The sequence below is a fragment of the Delphinapterus leucas genome, chromosome 10 (genome assembly GCF_059928025.1).
Source record: "Delphinapterus leucas isolate spDelLeu-1000000601 "Yukka" chromosome 10, BTC_Dleu_Yukka2, whole genome shotgun sequence".
In the NCBI taxonomy this organism is placed as follows: domain Eukaryota; kingdom Metazoa; phylum Chordata; class Mammalia; order Artiodactyla; family Monodontidae; genus Delphinapterus; species Delphinapterus leucas.
The window spans coordinates 72,563,118-72,579,660 of NC_143138.1; the positions used below are offsets into that span (position 1 = coordinate 72,563,118).

Genomic DNA, 16,543 nt, shown 5'->3' on the forward strand with positions numbered 1-16,543 from the left:
GTTAAAAAGAGTAACATTATAGTCAAACAACATATAAAAACACAACTGATATTCATCAAATACTACACTTTTAAATATGTGTAGTTTACTATAAATCAATTACATCTGAATAAAACTTAATGAATTCTAAGTTTGCATTTTAGAAAAATACTAATAAAAATAGAAAATATCTACCAAATCAATAATACAAAGTGATATGAATTAAGGTAATTCAAGGGGCTTTAACTTTACCTTAAAGAATGAGCAATATTTTATTAGACAGGATCTTTCAAGGCCAGGAGAAACCAAGGCTTCAAGAGGAAATGAGATCGTTGAGGGCAGGAATTATACAAAAAACAGGCTGGAGGTCACAGTCTACAGGCAGGGAGAGCTAGCTAGGCTAAGGAGTCTGAATATCACTGTAAGTCTAAGGGGGGGCCACTGTTATGTTTCTGAGCTATCTTGGAAACACTGAACAAACAGCAGTGAGAGTCACTGGAGTCTAGCAGTGGTAAGTGGAAACCAGAGTCTAGTGTGGTGGCAAGGAGAACTGAAAGGGAGACATTTTAAAGGATTTAGTGACAAACTGATATGAGGTCATAACACTAAAATGGATCCAGGTACTTACCTGAGTAAGCTCATAAGCTCTATAAGCCAAAAGTGATGTAATTCTATTGGCATTCTTCGACACATGACATTCATGCTTTGGTGTTGGGTCCAAAGCACTTTTATTTAATATAGATTCCAAACTTTTTACACCCATGGGGTCATATATACTCTTTATTTTACCCTAAAATACAGAAAACCTTTTAAGTCCACCAAAACCTAATTACTGACTGTATAACATTAATATTATAGAATAACTCTTTGAATATAGATTACCTATAACAACAGCTTTTTCCTTTAATACCTGGTAATAAAGTAATACCCAACACTTTTTACTAATATCGAAGCAGTAAGAAAAAGTTAACCAAAAAAAAAGCTTGTTTGAATTTAATACAAGGAAATTAAAATTTTCTTCACAACACTTCACTAGCTTAAATAACATTATCAACATATTTCCCTCTCTTCATTCTTTTCTTTGGAAAGGAAAGCAAACCCTAAAGCTCAGAAAGCTCAGATTAAAGATGGCAAACCACTCTCAAAAGTATCTTTATACGCCAAACACAAGCAAGCACTGGTTTTTAATTCAATCAAGCCCCTAAAGACAGCGTCGACTAAAATCCAAGTCAAATGCTGTCTTTGATATATGAAATGTAAAAGTTGAAATTACCTTCATTATTTTAAAAATAACAACATCGCCCACTGCCCCAGCTTCCAAAGGATTAGCTTGTAATAAATCAGCATACCTAGAAAGATAGACACCTAGCAAAGAGGGAAAAATTAAAGTTTTGTTTTAATATGGACACAAATACAAAAAGCCCAAATATTTAACATAATAAGAGATAAAAGGTATGACACCTTTAAAAAAAATGTAATGATAGCTGATATTTAACCAAAGCAAAAAATAAAACTAGAAAAAACATGAAAAATCAAAATTTTCAAAATCACTAGAACTAGACTAAGAGATTAAAAAAAAAAGATAACCCTTGTTTAATTGGAAGTATGCAAAATCAGAAACAAAGGATAAAACTGGTTTTCATTGCAGAACCTGAAACTAGTCTCTTTTTCTGGGAACATGACAAAGCATACATGAATTTAATTATAAGGACAACAGCGAAATTAGATAATATATTTTTAAAGGGCAACTTAGTAGTAGGTAAATGAAAAAAGAAAAAAGATTACCCATGGAAGGACTGCCAAGAATTGTTATTTTGGACTGGCCCACCTGTAATCCTTTTTCACATATGCTCTGAACCTAAATAAACAAAACATTTCATCTTACAGTCAATACATTAAAAATGTGAAAAGACAGTTTGTAAACTTGTTTTAAGTAAAATCCAAGCTTCTAAATTATATTTTTTTATGTTACAGAAATTATACATATGCATGCTAGTTTATGACTAAATATCAATGTGAAACTGGCTTACACTTCCAATGTAACCATAGTTGTAATCTATTTTTGTTTATGCCAGGTCTGACCTATACTTAGAATTCATGCCATTCATATATATAAACATGCCCTTTTAGAAAGAATTAGTCCTGGCAAACTATTTAAAGAGAAATTAACTCCACCTAAACATCTTTGATCAAAGGAGTAAAAATAGTTCCCAGCACATATAATCAGTAATATAGAAGATAATCTACTTTAATAAAGGAAAAATTATTTACTATCAAGCACATTCCAGGGGGGAAAATTAGGTTTGATCAAAGAAAAAATGAACATATTTGAAAAGCAAATTACAAACAATGAAATACCTTGCACTAAGCCATTTTTTCCATTTCTGCATCAAAAAATTGTTAGTCTATAAAAATCAAGTGTATAGTATAACTCATTCACTTTGTTATAAAGCAGAAACTAACACACCATTGTAAAGCAATTATACTCCAATAAAGATGTTAAAAAAAATCAAGTATTGGTTAATTGCAAATTTAGGTAACTTACAATGGAAGCACTTTCAAATTGTTTTTTATAAAATGGGTTCACTTACCTGATACCGATCAACCATCAGAAATGCATAGGATTCTGAAAGTTCTTTATCTAAACGACCATCAAACTTCAGTTCTCTTCGCTTTTCTGTAAACTAAATGAAATTAAATCTATAACGACTCCTTAGTATGTGCTTATGTTTTTCAAGCTAAGAGTTTCAGGAAGCTTATTTCTAAGAAATTCCAAATCAGCAATTCCCAGGTGGTCCAGTGGTTAGGACTCTGTGCTTCCACTGCTGGGGGCCCGGATTTGATCCCTGCTCAGGGAACTAAGATCCCACAAGCCGCGAGGCATGGCAAAAAAAAATCCATATCTACGAAAGTGGAAATTATCTTTTCTCTCCCTGTAATTTCTACACTTCATTTTTTCCCATTATAATTGGATCTTTATCCTTACAATATAGTCAAATAAGCATCTAGTGCTAAACAATTTTAACTAAATTTCTATTAAAATCTTACCACACTCCAACTCTCCCATAGATTTTTTTTGCGGTATGCGGGCCTCTCACTGCTGTGGCCTCTCCCGTTGCGGAGCACAGGCTCCGGACGCGCAGGCTCAGCGGCCACGGCCCACGGGCGCAGCCGCTCCACGGCATGTGGGACCTTCCCGGACCGGGGCACGAACCCGTGTCCCCTGCATCGGCAGGCGGACTCTCAACCACTGCGCCACCAGGGAAGCCCTCCCATAGATTTTTAAGTTCATTTTTTGGTTATCTTTGGATCTTTCATTTTACCTGACATGGTGCACTGCATATAGGTGGTTTAATAAATCTCTGTTTAATGACCAACTTCTAGACTATAAACTCAATTAGGACAAGGAAAAATGTTTCATTTCTTTACAATTATATTCTCAGTGCCAAGTACATAAGCCATGTTCCATACCCATTTCCAGGATAAAAGAGTGACTTGATCTAAGTACATCTGAACTGTAAGTCACCCTCAACTGCTGGCTTTCACTTTTAGATACAAGCAAATAGATATGAAGCCCACACCTAACAGATTTACATGCCATGTTCAGGCTATTACCGATCTTCAATAATATAATTAATGAATCTTTAAATTTTCATATAAAATTAACAAATAATTCCTATCATATCATGAAACCACATCAAACTACCAAGGTTTTAACTTCCTCTGGGAGCCGGGAACATTCATCCACTTTAGGGATCCTTTCAAAGTTAAATTCTCATAGCACTAGATTAACCAACCTATAAAAGTACAAAATTAATAGTATTTCATGTACATCAGAAAGCAATATACACATCAAATATTTCTAAACATCTCATTTGTATTACCTCAGGATTATTATGGCTTTTCCTAAATCAAAACTCAAAAAAAGATTCTAATTTGTATATGAAACTTAAATTCCCTACCTAACAGGCTCAACTATTCCCCTTTGTTCTCACTTTTTCACTAAGAATTTCTACTAATGATATTAAGATAACTCAATTACCAGGCAATAACTGGGGAAAAAATTAAGCATATCCTAAAAAAAAAAACAAAACGTATTTTATTTCATTAACCTTCTAATTTAGACATAATATGCTCTTAGAGATTCCATTTAACTAACACGCTTGAAAGAGCAAAAAGCCTTGTAATGAATTTACAATTAAGCCATTATACAATAAGCTATCCCTATGCTTAAGATTCATTGTTAGTAAAAGAAGTTATCTTACACAATCACACGTTAATTTAACAGAACAGATAAATGTAGTGCAATATCAACAGTGTTTAGGGAAAACAACATGCCATTTAAAACTTGTTTTTCCCCCTCCATAATTTGGTTTTCCTAAGAACTTTAGCATTTTTAAAGAAAAGGAAGAAAGTAAAACAAATTCCAGGCTATTAACTGGTTCTGAAGAATCTTACAAAAAGCACAATTTAAAACATACCTCCTGGACTTCCCTGGTGGCGCAGTGGTTAAGGATCCGCCTGCCAATGCAGGGGACACGGGTTCGAGCCCTGGTCCGGGAAGATCCCACATGCCGCGGAGCAACTAAGTTCGTGCGCCACAACTAGCGAGCCCGTGCTCTAGAGCCCGTGAGCCACAACTACTGAGCCCGCATGCCAAAACTACTGAAGCCTGCGAGGCATAACTACTGAGCCCGCATGCTGTAACTACTGAAGCCCGCACACCTAGAGCCCATGCTCTGCAACAAGAGAAGCTACTGCAATGAGAAGGCCGCATACAGCAACGAAGAGTAGCCCCCGCTCGCTGAAACTAGAGAAAGCCCGCACGCAGCAATGAAGACCCAACACAGCCAAAAATAAATAAAAATAAATAAATTAAAAAAAAAAACATACCTCCTTTTCCAAAAGCTCATTATGTATCAAGCAAGCACGTCTGTAGTTAAAATTTGTTACTGAAGTTGGTTCAAGGTAAGATGAGTGGAGAATATTTAAAACATCTTCAAATTCCCGAGAGCCTGGAGTTAATGGCTGAAAAAGTGCTAAAATAAAAAACAGTATTAATTTTAAGATTCCATCTTAAATGTAGTTTTTTATATTTTTGTGGCTTTGTTAATATAACTTTTAAATAAAGTTAATATAACTTTTTAAATAAAGTTAAAAAAGCATCAAGGCTATCTTATTTTGTGATATGCAAAAGAGATACTTATTAATTCACTAAAGAAAAAACTCTTCAGCAGCGAGCATCTGGCATTGCACATGCAGAAAAGGAAGTTACAATTTTGCAAAACTTAGGGGATGCTACACTAGGCAACCTAAACTGCTTAAAGACGCTCATAAGAACCTGTGTATAAACTCAACTTGCCTCAACTCCTATTTTATGTTACATTTAGGTAGTATGTCTAGGACCATTTATTTCAGCAAATGAAATGCTTATGCCATAAGTAAAAGCATAAAAACACTTAAGACACTTAGCTGTCTATACAATAAAATGATTCTATCTGGTTTTTAATACTAAAGTTAGAATAAAATATGCTGCATCCATTAGCTTCTTGTATTACCAATATAAAGTAGGAGGATATTTACTATGAAAACTTGGTGAAATGGAAAGATGTGGAACTTTGGAGACAGACCAGGACACAAATATCAGGTCTAGCATTTACTGGCTTTGTGGGAGACCTTGGGTAAATCAATGACTTAACAAAACAAGCTCGGTACTTTCTTCAGTAAAAAGGAGAATTCCAGCTATCCTAATAACCACTATATGCCATATGGCACATAAGACAACACATGGAAAAGGCTCTAAGAACAGCATCTGGTGCAAAGAAAAACAGTAAAAGTTTTTATTCCCCACTCCACCAACTACTGCATACTCCCTTTAATTTTTAAAATACTTAAGTCAAATATACAATTTGTTCTTCAAACAGTAGCCTAATAACCTCAAATTTCCACTTTATGAAATAACTTATAAATTTAAAACATCAAGTCTATATATATACTTTCCCCAAACCAAAAGGAACCATTTATTTTTCACGGTAGATAGAAGTATTCATAGAACTTATGTTATATGCTATTACCTTAATTTCTTTCAAGATACTATAGAGTCAATAAATGTCATTCAAAATACTTTTAGGCCACTACTGAAAGCGGTGTTCTACTTGTACATACTCTCAAAGGTACTAAAGAGCAACTGTTTTTACTGTATTCCCTATAACGTCAAATGACATATCCATTCATCCACCAAACCATGTATATATTACAAAAGTGCCCGTAAAAATGTAGCTTTCAATGAGAGAATGTGTATAGAACAAATGATTCCCACTACTTTGGAATTGCACGCTAAAAAAGGTGGCCGCAGGATAAAATCAACATACTTATAATAATGCAATAAAGACAGTAGGAGTAAGCAAGAAAAAAAACACTCAGAAAGAACTAAAGAACTACTAAACACAGAGTGTGCTATAATAAAATTTATAGCAAATGGAGATACTCAATAATCTACTGATTGTAAGCTCCATGAGAGGAGGAACTATATCTGCCTTGTTCATTACTCTACCTTTTCTTGGGGCACTGGCCCCAAGCTGAATGACTGAGTGAGTGAAGATGAGAATAAACTTTGTCAAGACTTTTTTATATTGAATCCAAATATATTCTAAACTACCAAAATATGATTGTTGTCATTTTAAATTAGGTCTCACAAATTCAACCATTCAGTGATATAGAAAACAAAATGAAAGCTCAAAAAACGGAGACATCCATTCTCTCAATTCGAATCTGTTTTATAGAATACAGTAGGAGAAAACGTTTTATCTTTGTGTCTGTCCCCAACTAAACTGGAAAAACTTGTGAGGGAAAACAGCATGTGGAAGTTTTCATAGGCTTTCCCATCCAAAATGAGCCAAGCATGATTCTTAAAGTTGGGTTTTATGTATGATTGATTTTTATGTTTCTAAACTAACAAGTGACTTCAGGTATCTAAAGATGTGCCAAAAAGAAGTATCAAAAGAAGTAGCTTTAAATTTCTATGAAATTTTACAATCTACAAAATGAAATCATTTTCCTTAGCTAAGCTATTCCAACACTATTTCCACTGTCAATCTAACCAAAAGTGAAAGATTCAAGTTAAATCATATAAATTTATATAGAAATTAACTTTCAAATTATTTTCAAAAAAGTACTTAACATTTCTGTTTCATTCCAAAGCAATGTCCTAGTCACCTCAAGTAATACTCAAGTAGACTGCCAGTGTGAAAAAAATTCTTGTGAATAAAAATACAGAAAAAGGTGCAAGATTTTAGGTCTAACAATACCTGTGTCCTAGTAGGTATTTTATATTTCAAACATCTCAGTTGGCTTTACTAGTTAGGCCAAAGCTATAATTTCTAGTTTTTCTTCCCAATTATCAATTTCTGTAAGAATAAAATTATGCTGTAACTATTTTTAAAGATTTCAAGTCAATGTGCTGGTAATAGTAGTTTAGAAATATAACCAGTTTATGTTCTGAATGTACATTCCCTGGTGGTCTATTTTGTCCTTAATAATCCTCTAAAGGACATACCTGATCAACACATCCTGTCACTTCTTTTAAAGAAAACATATATACATCACAGTATTATGGGTCATCACTGAGGCAATAATAATAAATAAACCTATAACTACCCGTAGGGGATCAGAACATTTTATATATTTATCATCCATTTCACATAGGAAGTCAGAATCCAATATACTGTTCTCCGGATTCTGACAATTTTTGAGTCTAACAATTAGTGGCTCATTATTCCTTTTCAGATACTGTACTAAGAGCTTTATATGCATTATCTCATTTAATCATCAAAACCACCCTATGAAGTTCATTATGCCCATTTCACAAATGAAACTGAGCTAACAGTTAACTTGGCCCAAGGTTGATACGTGAATAGGGCAGGTGTGAATTCAAAATAAGGCTCCCTAGCTGCAAATCTTGTTTCCTGAACTATAAGTAAAACATGTATATGTAAGTGCTGAATATAAGTGCTGAAACAAATCATTCCAAGAGCTGGAAAAACAGAATTGTTTCCTCATTTTAGACCAAGAAATTATATTAGCTGTATGGAAATTAGCAATAAAAGAAAAAGAATTTGATGTCTAGAATGCTCTTTCTACCCTCTTATGTCTTCTTTTGAATCTCATTTCTTAGTATTTCTTTCTCATTTATTGCATTTAACAGGGCCAAAAGCCATAGCTAACACCCTTTTTTGGTTTATAAAGGTTAACAGCAGTCATAATAATTCTTCCAGACATTAAGAAACATATAATTTTGCTTATTTACAGTGCTTCCATCAAATTCATGTCAGAAAGATAGTTACTGAGTTGATTTCTGATAATTCACAAGGCTCTTCTATTGACAAAACTGATGATAGATGTGTTTTCATCATTTTTTTTGTCTCTTTTGTCCACACTACATGGCATGCAGGATCTTAGTTCCCCAACCAGGGATCAAACCTGTGCCCCTGCAGTGGAAGCACGAAGTCTTAACCATTAGACCATCAGTGGAGTCCTTTTTATAGATGTGTTTTTATGGGATTCAAGAAAAGACTTAGAAAGGCACTTGGAGATTTATAATTCATATGAGGAGACTGTCTATATCACAGAACCACAACTAGAATTGAGTATTTTATATTACTGGTAGCATACAAAACATATTAAGAATTAAATGTTAAACTTAAGCAGCTGGAATAGACATAAAATTAAGGTCACCAAATAGTAGCTTTGTTTCTTAGTCAAAGGAGCATTTTTCCTCAACTACTTTTACCAACTCATTTAGTGTCAATGCCACTCTTTGTGTTTGTATTGTTTATGTGTATATGTAAAAAAAAACATAAGTGTAAAAACAAGCTAAACTTAAAAAAAGATGGACCAGCGTTATAAAAATATACCAAGAGAAATTCCAAAATATACATTCCAATTTAAAGTAATTCATGGAAGAAAAGGAAATGGCAAAGAGTAGGCTGCGGATCTCATTGGTCTGCAATTCTCTCTGAATCCATCTCTCTGATGTCTATGGATATTAATGACTAAAATACAATGAATATCCATTTGTTCCTCATAATAATTTAGACATTTTAAAAATCATTTTTCTTCAGTCTAATAAAATTACTACAGACATAATACTGTAGGAATGGGTGAATCATCTCTACTCATGATTGAATATAGTGCAGAATCAGTAATAAACATTCTAGCAGAGATCTAGAGAGATAATATGAAACTTGACTTTTTTTGGACTGGGGAATACGTCAAAGAAAGTTTTACCTCCATTACTTAGAATTTATATGCGCCTATCAAACGTTTTATGTGGATGACTGGATTCTGCCTGTACATTCCTGCTCAGATTTACTTCTATGTAGGGAAAACTGTGGTACTTAGAACCAAGCCATTCATATACAACTACTAAAACATCATGCAAATTTCCTTAAGAAAGACACTCAACCCCAAAGTCTTCAAAAAGACAACTCCAAATTCTGTGGGAAAAGATGGGGATTTGGGAGGAGAATTGGCCTTTAATTTTCCTGAACTAGACTAGTATGGATGCAGGTGCGTAAGAGCATTTAGTTTGTGATGCACCTGCACGAGACGCAGATGCACGAGAGCAATTAATCTTGTGCCCTACATAAAGCATTAACCAATAAACATTTTCCAGAAAGTGCATCATTACTACTTCATTTCCCAAGACCTTTGGAGGGAAAAATTATATCAAATACAATTACTGATTTTAATTTACTTTTGATGACTTACACTATCAGATTTTAGAGTAGAAGAAGGCAACAGTGAAACATCTACTGACGAAGTGCAATTCCACAATTTGGTTAAATGTAACAGTGACTCCTTACAGTACAGAAAGTAGCCCAGCCAATAAGTAAACAGAATAGCACATAGATCACAAAGAGTAAAATCTTACTCTTCTAGTCAAGGGATCACTTAATCAGTGAGTACTTATTAAATGTGTTAATTTTCTAATGAACATAATTTTGGAATCTCAAAATTCCCCAGGGATGAAGACATACTAAACATCACTATATTTAGTAGTTGTTTAAAAAAAATTTTTTTAAGTGAACTAAAACTTTTCTACAATAAAGAAGAAATAAGAAGTACTCTACACCTAGGTTCAAATTCCAACTCCACCATTTACTAGCTGTGTAACCTTGGGCAAGTTATTTACCTCAGTAGTTCAGTCTCCTCATCTGTAAAATGGGAATAGTACCTACCACACAGGATTACTGAGATTTAGTTAGTACATATAAACTGCTGAGAACAATGCCTATAACTTATTAAGCACTATAAAATGTTTGTCAATATCATTACTTAATTAGAATGGCACTATTTTGGATGTTATGCTACCGTGAAGACCAATAAAAGAACTGAGTCAAGTTATACTCACAAAGATTTACCTTTAAGCTACCAAAAACATGAGTCCTAATCTTAAATTTCACTGGTAAAGCAGTCACAAGCAAAGGTCTGCCATATTAAAATACGAATGCAACAGAACCTTTGATACTGAAAAGTTCAAGCAGAGGTATCTACTGAAAATGATCTAATATTCATGATAAAAGACTCAGATGACCACACCACTAATACCTAGCCAAATCCTATACATAAAGTGATACCTTTCAAGTCTTCCAAGAGGACATTATCTTGGGATCAAGTGTGAAACTAGCAGTACCTGCCGAACTGTTTCTGATAAAGCATTTTTTTAATGAAAAGTTATATTTTTCTATTAAATTCTATCACCAAGTATTAACTCCTTTCAGGTTGGACAGGATGAAGTCCATGATGGTAAAAAGCTGCTTATTTAAGTTTTAAAAGTGCTATTTAGATCGCTATTGCACTATTTGAACAGCTGCTGCTAAGTGTACAAATATTTAGACAAGTTAAAAATTACTCACTTTCACGAAACATGAAAAAAGTCCACTGTGTTATATTTTCCTTACCAAAACCTCCCTAAGAGGAGAAAGGTAACAAATTTCCCCCAAAGAAGCATCAGACTCAGGGGAGAAAGCAAAGACAACTAGGTTTTATATTTCCTAATTCCTCAATTATTATCTACTTTTAATGTGTTCAAATGAGGTCTATTTTACAGCAACCTCTGGAATTATCTAATTAAAAAAAAAACACACAAGCAAACAGTGCCTTTCAACATTTCCTAGTGCCCTCCCACATTTCAACCCAAATCGGTTTTATGCCAATTTCCTGGTCCTATCAAAAATTAAAAGGAGGTACATCATGCTTTGTTTTGCTTAAAACCCTAAAAAAACGGACTTCAAAATTTTATCAAGCTAAAAAAATTTTTAAAAAGAAAAAAATTCAACCTCCTACTTCGATCCTATAACCAGAACCCATCTGAATCTACTTCCAACCTATTCTCTACCAATTGTTAACTCAGGATGAAATCTAATTTTCCTCATATAGACTATACATCTTAACTGAACCAAAAGGATTGATAACCTTGACCTATACAAGAATTCTCTTGAACCCTAAAATGTATTACATTAACTCACTTAAAAGATACTTCTAGAAACATTCTGCATGCTAGTGGACAAAAGATAACTTCATCTTTCTCAACATCGTTTCTCACACCAAGGATTTTCCTGGCTTTATCATCCAAATAGAAATTAACAATTTGACTTTATTTGTATCTTACTGACAGAAGGCTAACAATTTCAGGTGTGCAAATGTAGCTGGTTATGCACATGGCAAGAGGAAGCACATGCTTCATTCAAGAGTCTCTTTACCAAGATTCAAGTTACAAATAAAAAAAGTTTTCCGCAAATAAGAAAATTCCTATTACTTTCCAAAGCAAATCTGAAAAAACGGAACCACGCACTAAAACAAAAAGACGCTTTAAATTGACTAAATCCAGACAGAGTATCCCAAATCGCTGGAGAGTCAAAAATTGTTTTCTAAGAATTGAAAACGATAACTTCCTCCATTAGAAAGGTGTCACAATACGGCATTAAGTTTTAAAAAGGTAACGTACTTCATTTAACTGTTCCCATACTGGTTCCAAAAACCAGACTGGACTTTTAAATATTTTTCTGAAGTTCTCTCATCTGCAAGATCAAGTTGGTGACTCTTGGGCATAAGCTGACCTCTATTTTTTTCCACAGGGAAATTACTGCACCAAGAACCTACCTTCCCAAGCTTCTCAAATACAAGAAAAAAACATACTAACGTCGGATTTAGAGACAGCCCTATCTAGCGCTTCAAAAACAAGAAAAAAAAATCTACATGGAAATGAAGTGTGATGGCAAACAGCAGTGTGCATGAATCACATCTAACGGAGATGTCTAAACAAGGGAAGACGCTGACATCGAGCAAATTTCAAGTAGACGCATAGAGCTGAAGAATTTCCACAGGGAGAAGCACTTGTGGTCCTCTCAACGCAATGGCCTTGGAGAAAGCCCCAGAATCCACGGCCACGGGTTATTTCCACAGTGAGACTTCTCAGAAGCATCCTTAGGAGGACACATCAGCTTCTCCGCCTTCAGGGGCTGCGAGGGAGGGGCGCCGAGCACCATCTTTCCTCTCTGGGAGCTGCAGCCTTACGGACAAGCTTCAAACCTGAGCTACTTCCAACTTCCACGGGGAGAGGGGGAGCAGGGAGCGTGGTTCCACCGCTTTCCTCTCGCACCAAGCGCAGCAGCTGGGCGGCCGTGGCAGTGCGGGGAGAGGCGGCTGGCGCTGCATGCGTGTTTACGTGTCTCGGATGGGTGTGGGAAGGAGACAGAGAGGTTCTAATGAAAAGATGGAGGGGAGAGAGAAAGAGGGGTTGGGAAAAAGGGGAAGCACCACCTTTCTTTTCTCTGCTCTTCCTGGGGATCTGAAAACTCCTCCTAACGGGTCTTTCGGGCTCTTCGGGGCCTTTGGGCAGAGCGGCCGCGCCCGCCTCACAGGAGTCCTGAGGCTGCTCGTGGCAGAGGCTCGGGGCGGCCTCGGCAGCCGCGGTCTCCTCAGGCCCGGCGCCGCCGCCGGGCTCCGCGACGCTGAGGCCGCCGCCATTTTGTGGGGAGGACTCAAGCTCCGGAAGCGCCTGCTTCAGCTCGTCGTCTCCGCCGCCGCCGCCACTTTCCCAGTTCGCGTCCGTCGGCGGAGAGGCCTCCGCCTCCGCAGCAGTAGCCATCGCGCCGGCGTGAGGAGCACCGGGAAGCTTCTGCCTACAAGGTCGACGGGGGTGGGGGGAAGGGGTGGCGGGCCAGCTTCGCCGCCAAGCTGCTCTCAGCCCACCCACCCCCTTCCCCCCCGTGGCCGCTGGCCGCTATCCCGGCCCAGCAGCCTCTCGGGGGCCCCAAAGCAGGCGCTACAACCGTGCGGCCCGACCCCAAGAGCCGCTCCTCGCTCGGGCAGTTCTTCTGCCGGCCCCCACCACTCAACGTGCTGGCGTCGGGGCCGGGATGGGGCGGGGCCATCTCGGAGCGCTCCACCAATGGGGGCGCGGCGCCCGCCTCCGCGGGTGCGGACCGACAGCGCCGGGGGGTGGAGCCTCGGGGCGCCGGAGCCCGCCAAAAGGGGCGACCGCAACGGCTGGAGAGTACCTCGACGCCGCGGCCAGCTGCGGGGTGGATGGGCCTCAGGACGAGCTGCGAGTTCCCGGAGCACGCTCGGCCAGTGCTGCAGGCGAGGGAGGCGCGCTGCGCCAGGTCCCGAGAACGCAGGCGTCGCCTCTTTACGGGCAAGATTACCCGGCTTCTCCGCGCACGATTCACATCGGCCAGGACAGTACAGAGGCAGTGGTTGTGGGACGATCTCGGCTTTGTGAAATATTTACGTGCATATAAAGCCCTGGAGTGGCGATAAGAGAGTGGACTGCAGCGATAAGAGCATGAAAGCCTCGGGGGCCCACTTCACCGACCTGCAGTTCCCACCGGATCTTGCACCTTTACAACACATTACTCCCACCCGCCCCCCTCTTTTATCTAGAGGGGTTAGAACCAGTGGCACGCCTCCAGCAAACAGTCGATACCTTGGTCCTTTGATTTGACTTCATAGCCTAATGTTAACAGGATTTGGTTCTGGGGAGCTTGAGGAGAGAGGGGCTGCTGGCTTTTAGATTTCCCTTTGGTGTTTCAGTTTTCCTCAAGTGCGTGTATATTAAAGAAAAATAGAAACGCCTGCAGCCACGTTAAAAAATATACAGCAAGCGATCGCTTTCCCTTAAAACAACTTGACAGTCAAGTAGAAGGCCTTTAAAACAGCTTACACCGATTAGGTTGAAACTACTATTTATTTGGGTTATGGTGAATAGAGAAAATGTAATATTTCTTGGGTCCTTTCTGGACGCTAGGCACTGGACAAAGCGATTTACGTATACTATGTACATTTAATCCTCACAACAACAGATGTTAGGGAGATACTATTATGCACAATTTAAAATAAGTGTTGCATAGGGAGGGTGAGAGGGAGGGAGACACAAGAGGGAAGAGATATGGGAACATATGTATATGTATAACTGATTCACTTTGTTATAAAGCAGAAACTAACACACCATTGTAAAGCAATTATACTCCAATAAAGATGTAAAAATAAATAAAGCAGGGATAATAAAAAAAAAATAAGTGTTGCAATTAGGAGTATGGGATTAATAGAAACACACCACTGTAAAACAACAAGGATTTACTGTATAGCACATGGAATTGTGTTCAGTATCTTGTAATAACCTATTATAGAAAAGAATCTGTAAACTATAGTTAAATAAAAAATAAGTATTGCAAGATATAGAACAAATTAACAAAATGAGAATTTGAAGCCAGGTCTGTTTAACTCCAAATAAAGTACTTGCCCTTGACTGCTTCTCTTAAGACCTAATCTTCACAGCAGCTCTGTACCTTTATGCATTTTATGTATGGAGAAATGAGGATTGACATTTTGCTCCATCTCTAAGCAGTAGGATAAGGATTGGGACCCAGACCTCAATTTTCAAACTCCAGGAGTTGACTGACCAAACCTATAATTATAATAAAACCCTAGGCTTTGCCACGTGGCTGCTACTTAAAGAGCATTCCCAACGGCAATAGCAAAATTGGATTCCAATGTCCTGTGATAAATATCATACCTGTTTAACAGCTAATAGGAAAAGCTAATCATGACTTGCCCAACCTATTTGAATCAGCTCAGTAAGTCATAGGAAAGTATAAAACAATTATTCCTTTTAGTAAATAGTTAATATAAAAACATTTTAAAATACTGATGAAAACACTAGGGCCATGTTGAGGCAAAATGCTACATTATTTTAAGTTAAAAATTACCCTCGAAATTTGGAGGAAGAAGCTTTACTTGATAGTAGAGGCTATCAGAAACTCAGGTGTTGGGGTCTCCAAAGGGTAACTCTGTTGTTGGTTCATTAAAGGCATTTCTAAAAACTCATTTTTATCAGATTAAAGATAAGTAGGAACAACTGCATACTGGTGCCACTGCTCAGCTAAGGCTTTCCTCATCTGGTCAGCAAAAGCCAGCTTAAACGCGGAAGGTAGAAGTCCTAGGATATGTATAAGGCAAACACACCAGTTGGTGGTAAAGAGTACCTAAAACTAAGCCCAGAGAGAACCATTTGTCTTCCACAGAAATAGAATCTTAAATTCGGTGAGGATAAAATTTTTCTTCATTCCAAGTCATTTATTTTTTTAAATTTTAAATGAATTCAGTATTATTCCTTATAAGGTGTAAGAGGATTGGGAAGCTCTAATATATAATTTTAACTATATATTCAATTATTGTAGATTAAAAATTTTAGGTTCACCTGGATAACATTACTACTATTCAATATTAGAAATATTTTTCAGTTGTTTATTGGGTGCTGTGTGCTGAGGATATAATTCTGAAGCAAAGGGACACGGGTACCTCTTTCATGTTTACAGTTCATCAGAAAATATGTCTAAAACTAGAATCTATGGTGATGGCTAAGCGGAGACCTAAAAGTTAAGAATCAGCTACAGGAAAGGGATAGAGGGGGCATAAACTTGCTATCTCAGGAACACTAACACACACAGTGAGATACAGAGGGTATCCACATATGTGTTTATATACATGTATGCATATAGATATCCAGTATATGGGGATGGGGGTTCAAGGGGAGGAGCTACCACTGATACACAAGGTTCTGAAGCAAGAGCTACTAAAGGTTAAAGATATAAAAGCTACCTAGGGGACTTCCCTGGTGGTCCAGTGGTATAAAGAATCCACCCTGCAATGCAGGGGACTTGGGTTCAGTCCCTGGTCAGGGAACTAAGATCCCACATGCTGGGGGGCAACTAAGCCTGCACGCCATAACTACTGCGCTTGCGCACCTCAAGTAGAGCCCACGTACCACAAACTACAGAGCCCACGCACCCTGGAGCCTGCTCGCCATAACTAGAGAAGAGAAAACCTACAGACCACAACTAGAGAGAAGCCCATGCACCACAACAAAGAGCCCGTGCACCACAACGAAAGATCCTGCGTGCCGCAACTAAGACCCAACGCAGCCAAAAATAATAATAATTTTAAAAATTAAAAAATAAAATAAAACCTACATTGTCCCCTACCCTAAGTAATGGACAAA

The 16,543-nt window shown here is 37.6% G+C and overlaps 1 protein-coding gene across 11 annotated transcripts in view; it reads right to left on the reverse strand.

Moving 5' to 3' along the window:
• TASOR (transcription activation suppressor) overlaps positions 1 to 13,613 on the reverse strand; it is a 49,519-nt gene extending 35,906 nt beyond the window's left edge. For 8 of the 11 annotated variants that reach the window (XM_030762367.2, XM_089919480.1, XM_022572828.3 and 5 more), the window contains exons 1-6: positions 12,802 to 13,340; positions 4,873 to 5,018; positions 2,571 to 2,663; positions 1,765 to 1,837; positions 1,253 to 1,344; positions 608 to 769 (exon numbers count right to left, since the gene is read on the reverse strand). In XM_030762367.2, the coding sequence (XP_030618227.1) occupies positions 608 to 769; positions 1,253 to 1,344; positions 1,765 to 1,837; positions 2,571 to 2,663; positions 4,873 to 5,018; positions 12,802 to 13,129 (894 nt within the window). In that variant the 5' untranslated portion in view covers positions 13,130 to 13,340. The other 3 variants (XM_089919484.1, XM_089919483.1, XM_089919482.1) reach the window with 3 other exon arrangements.
• Between the last annotated feature and the right edge of the window lie 2,930 nt (positions 13,614 to 16,543).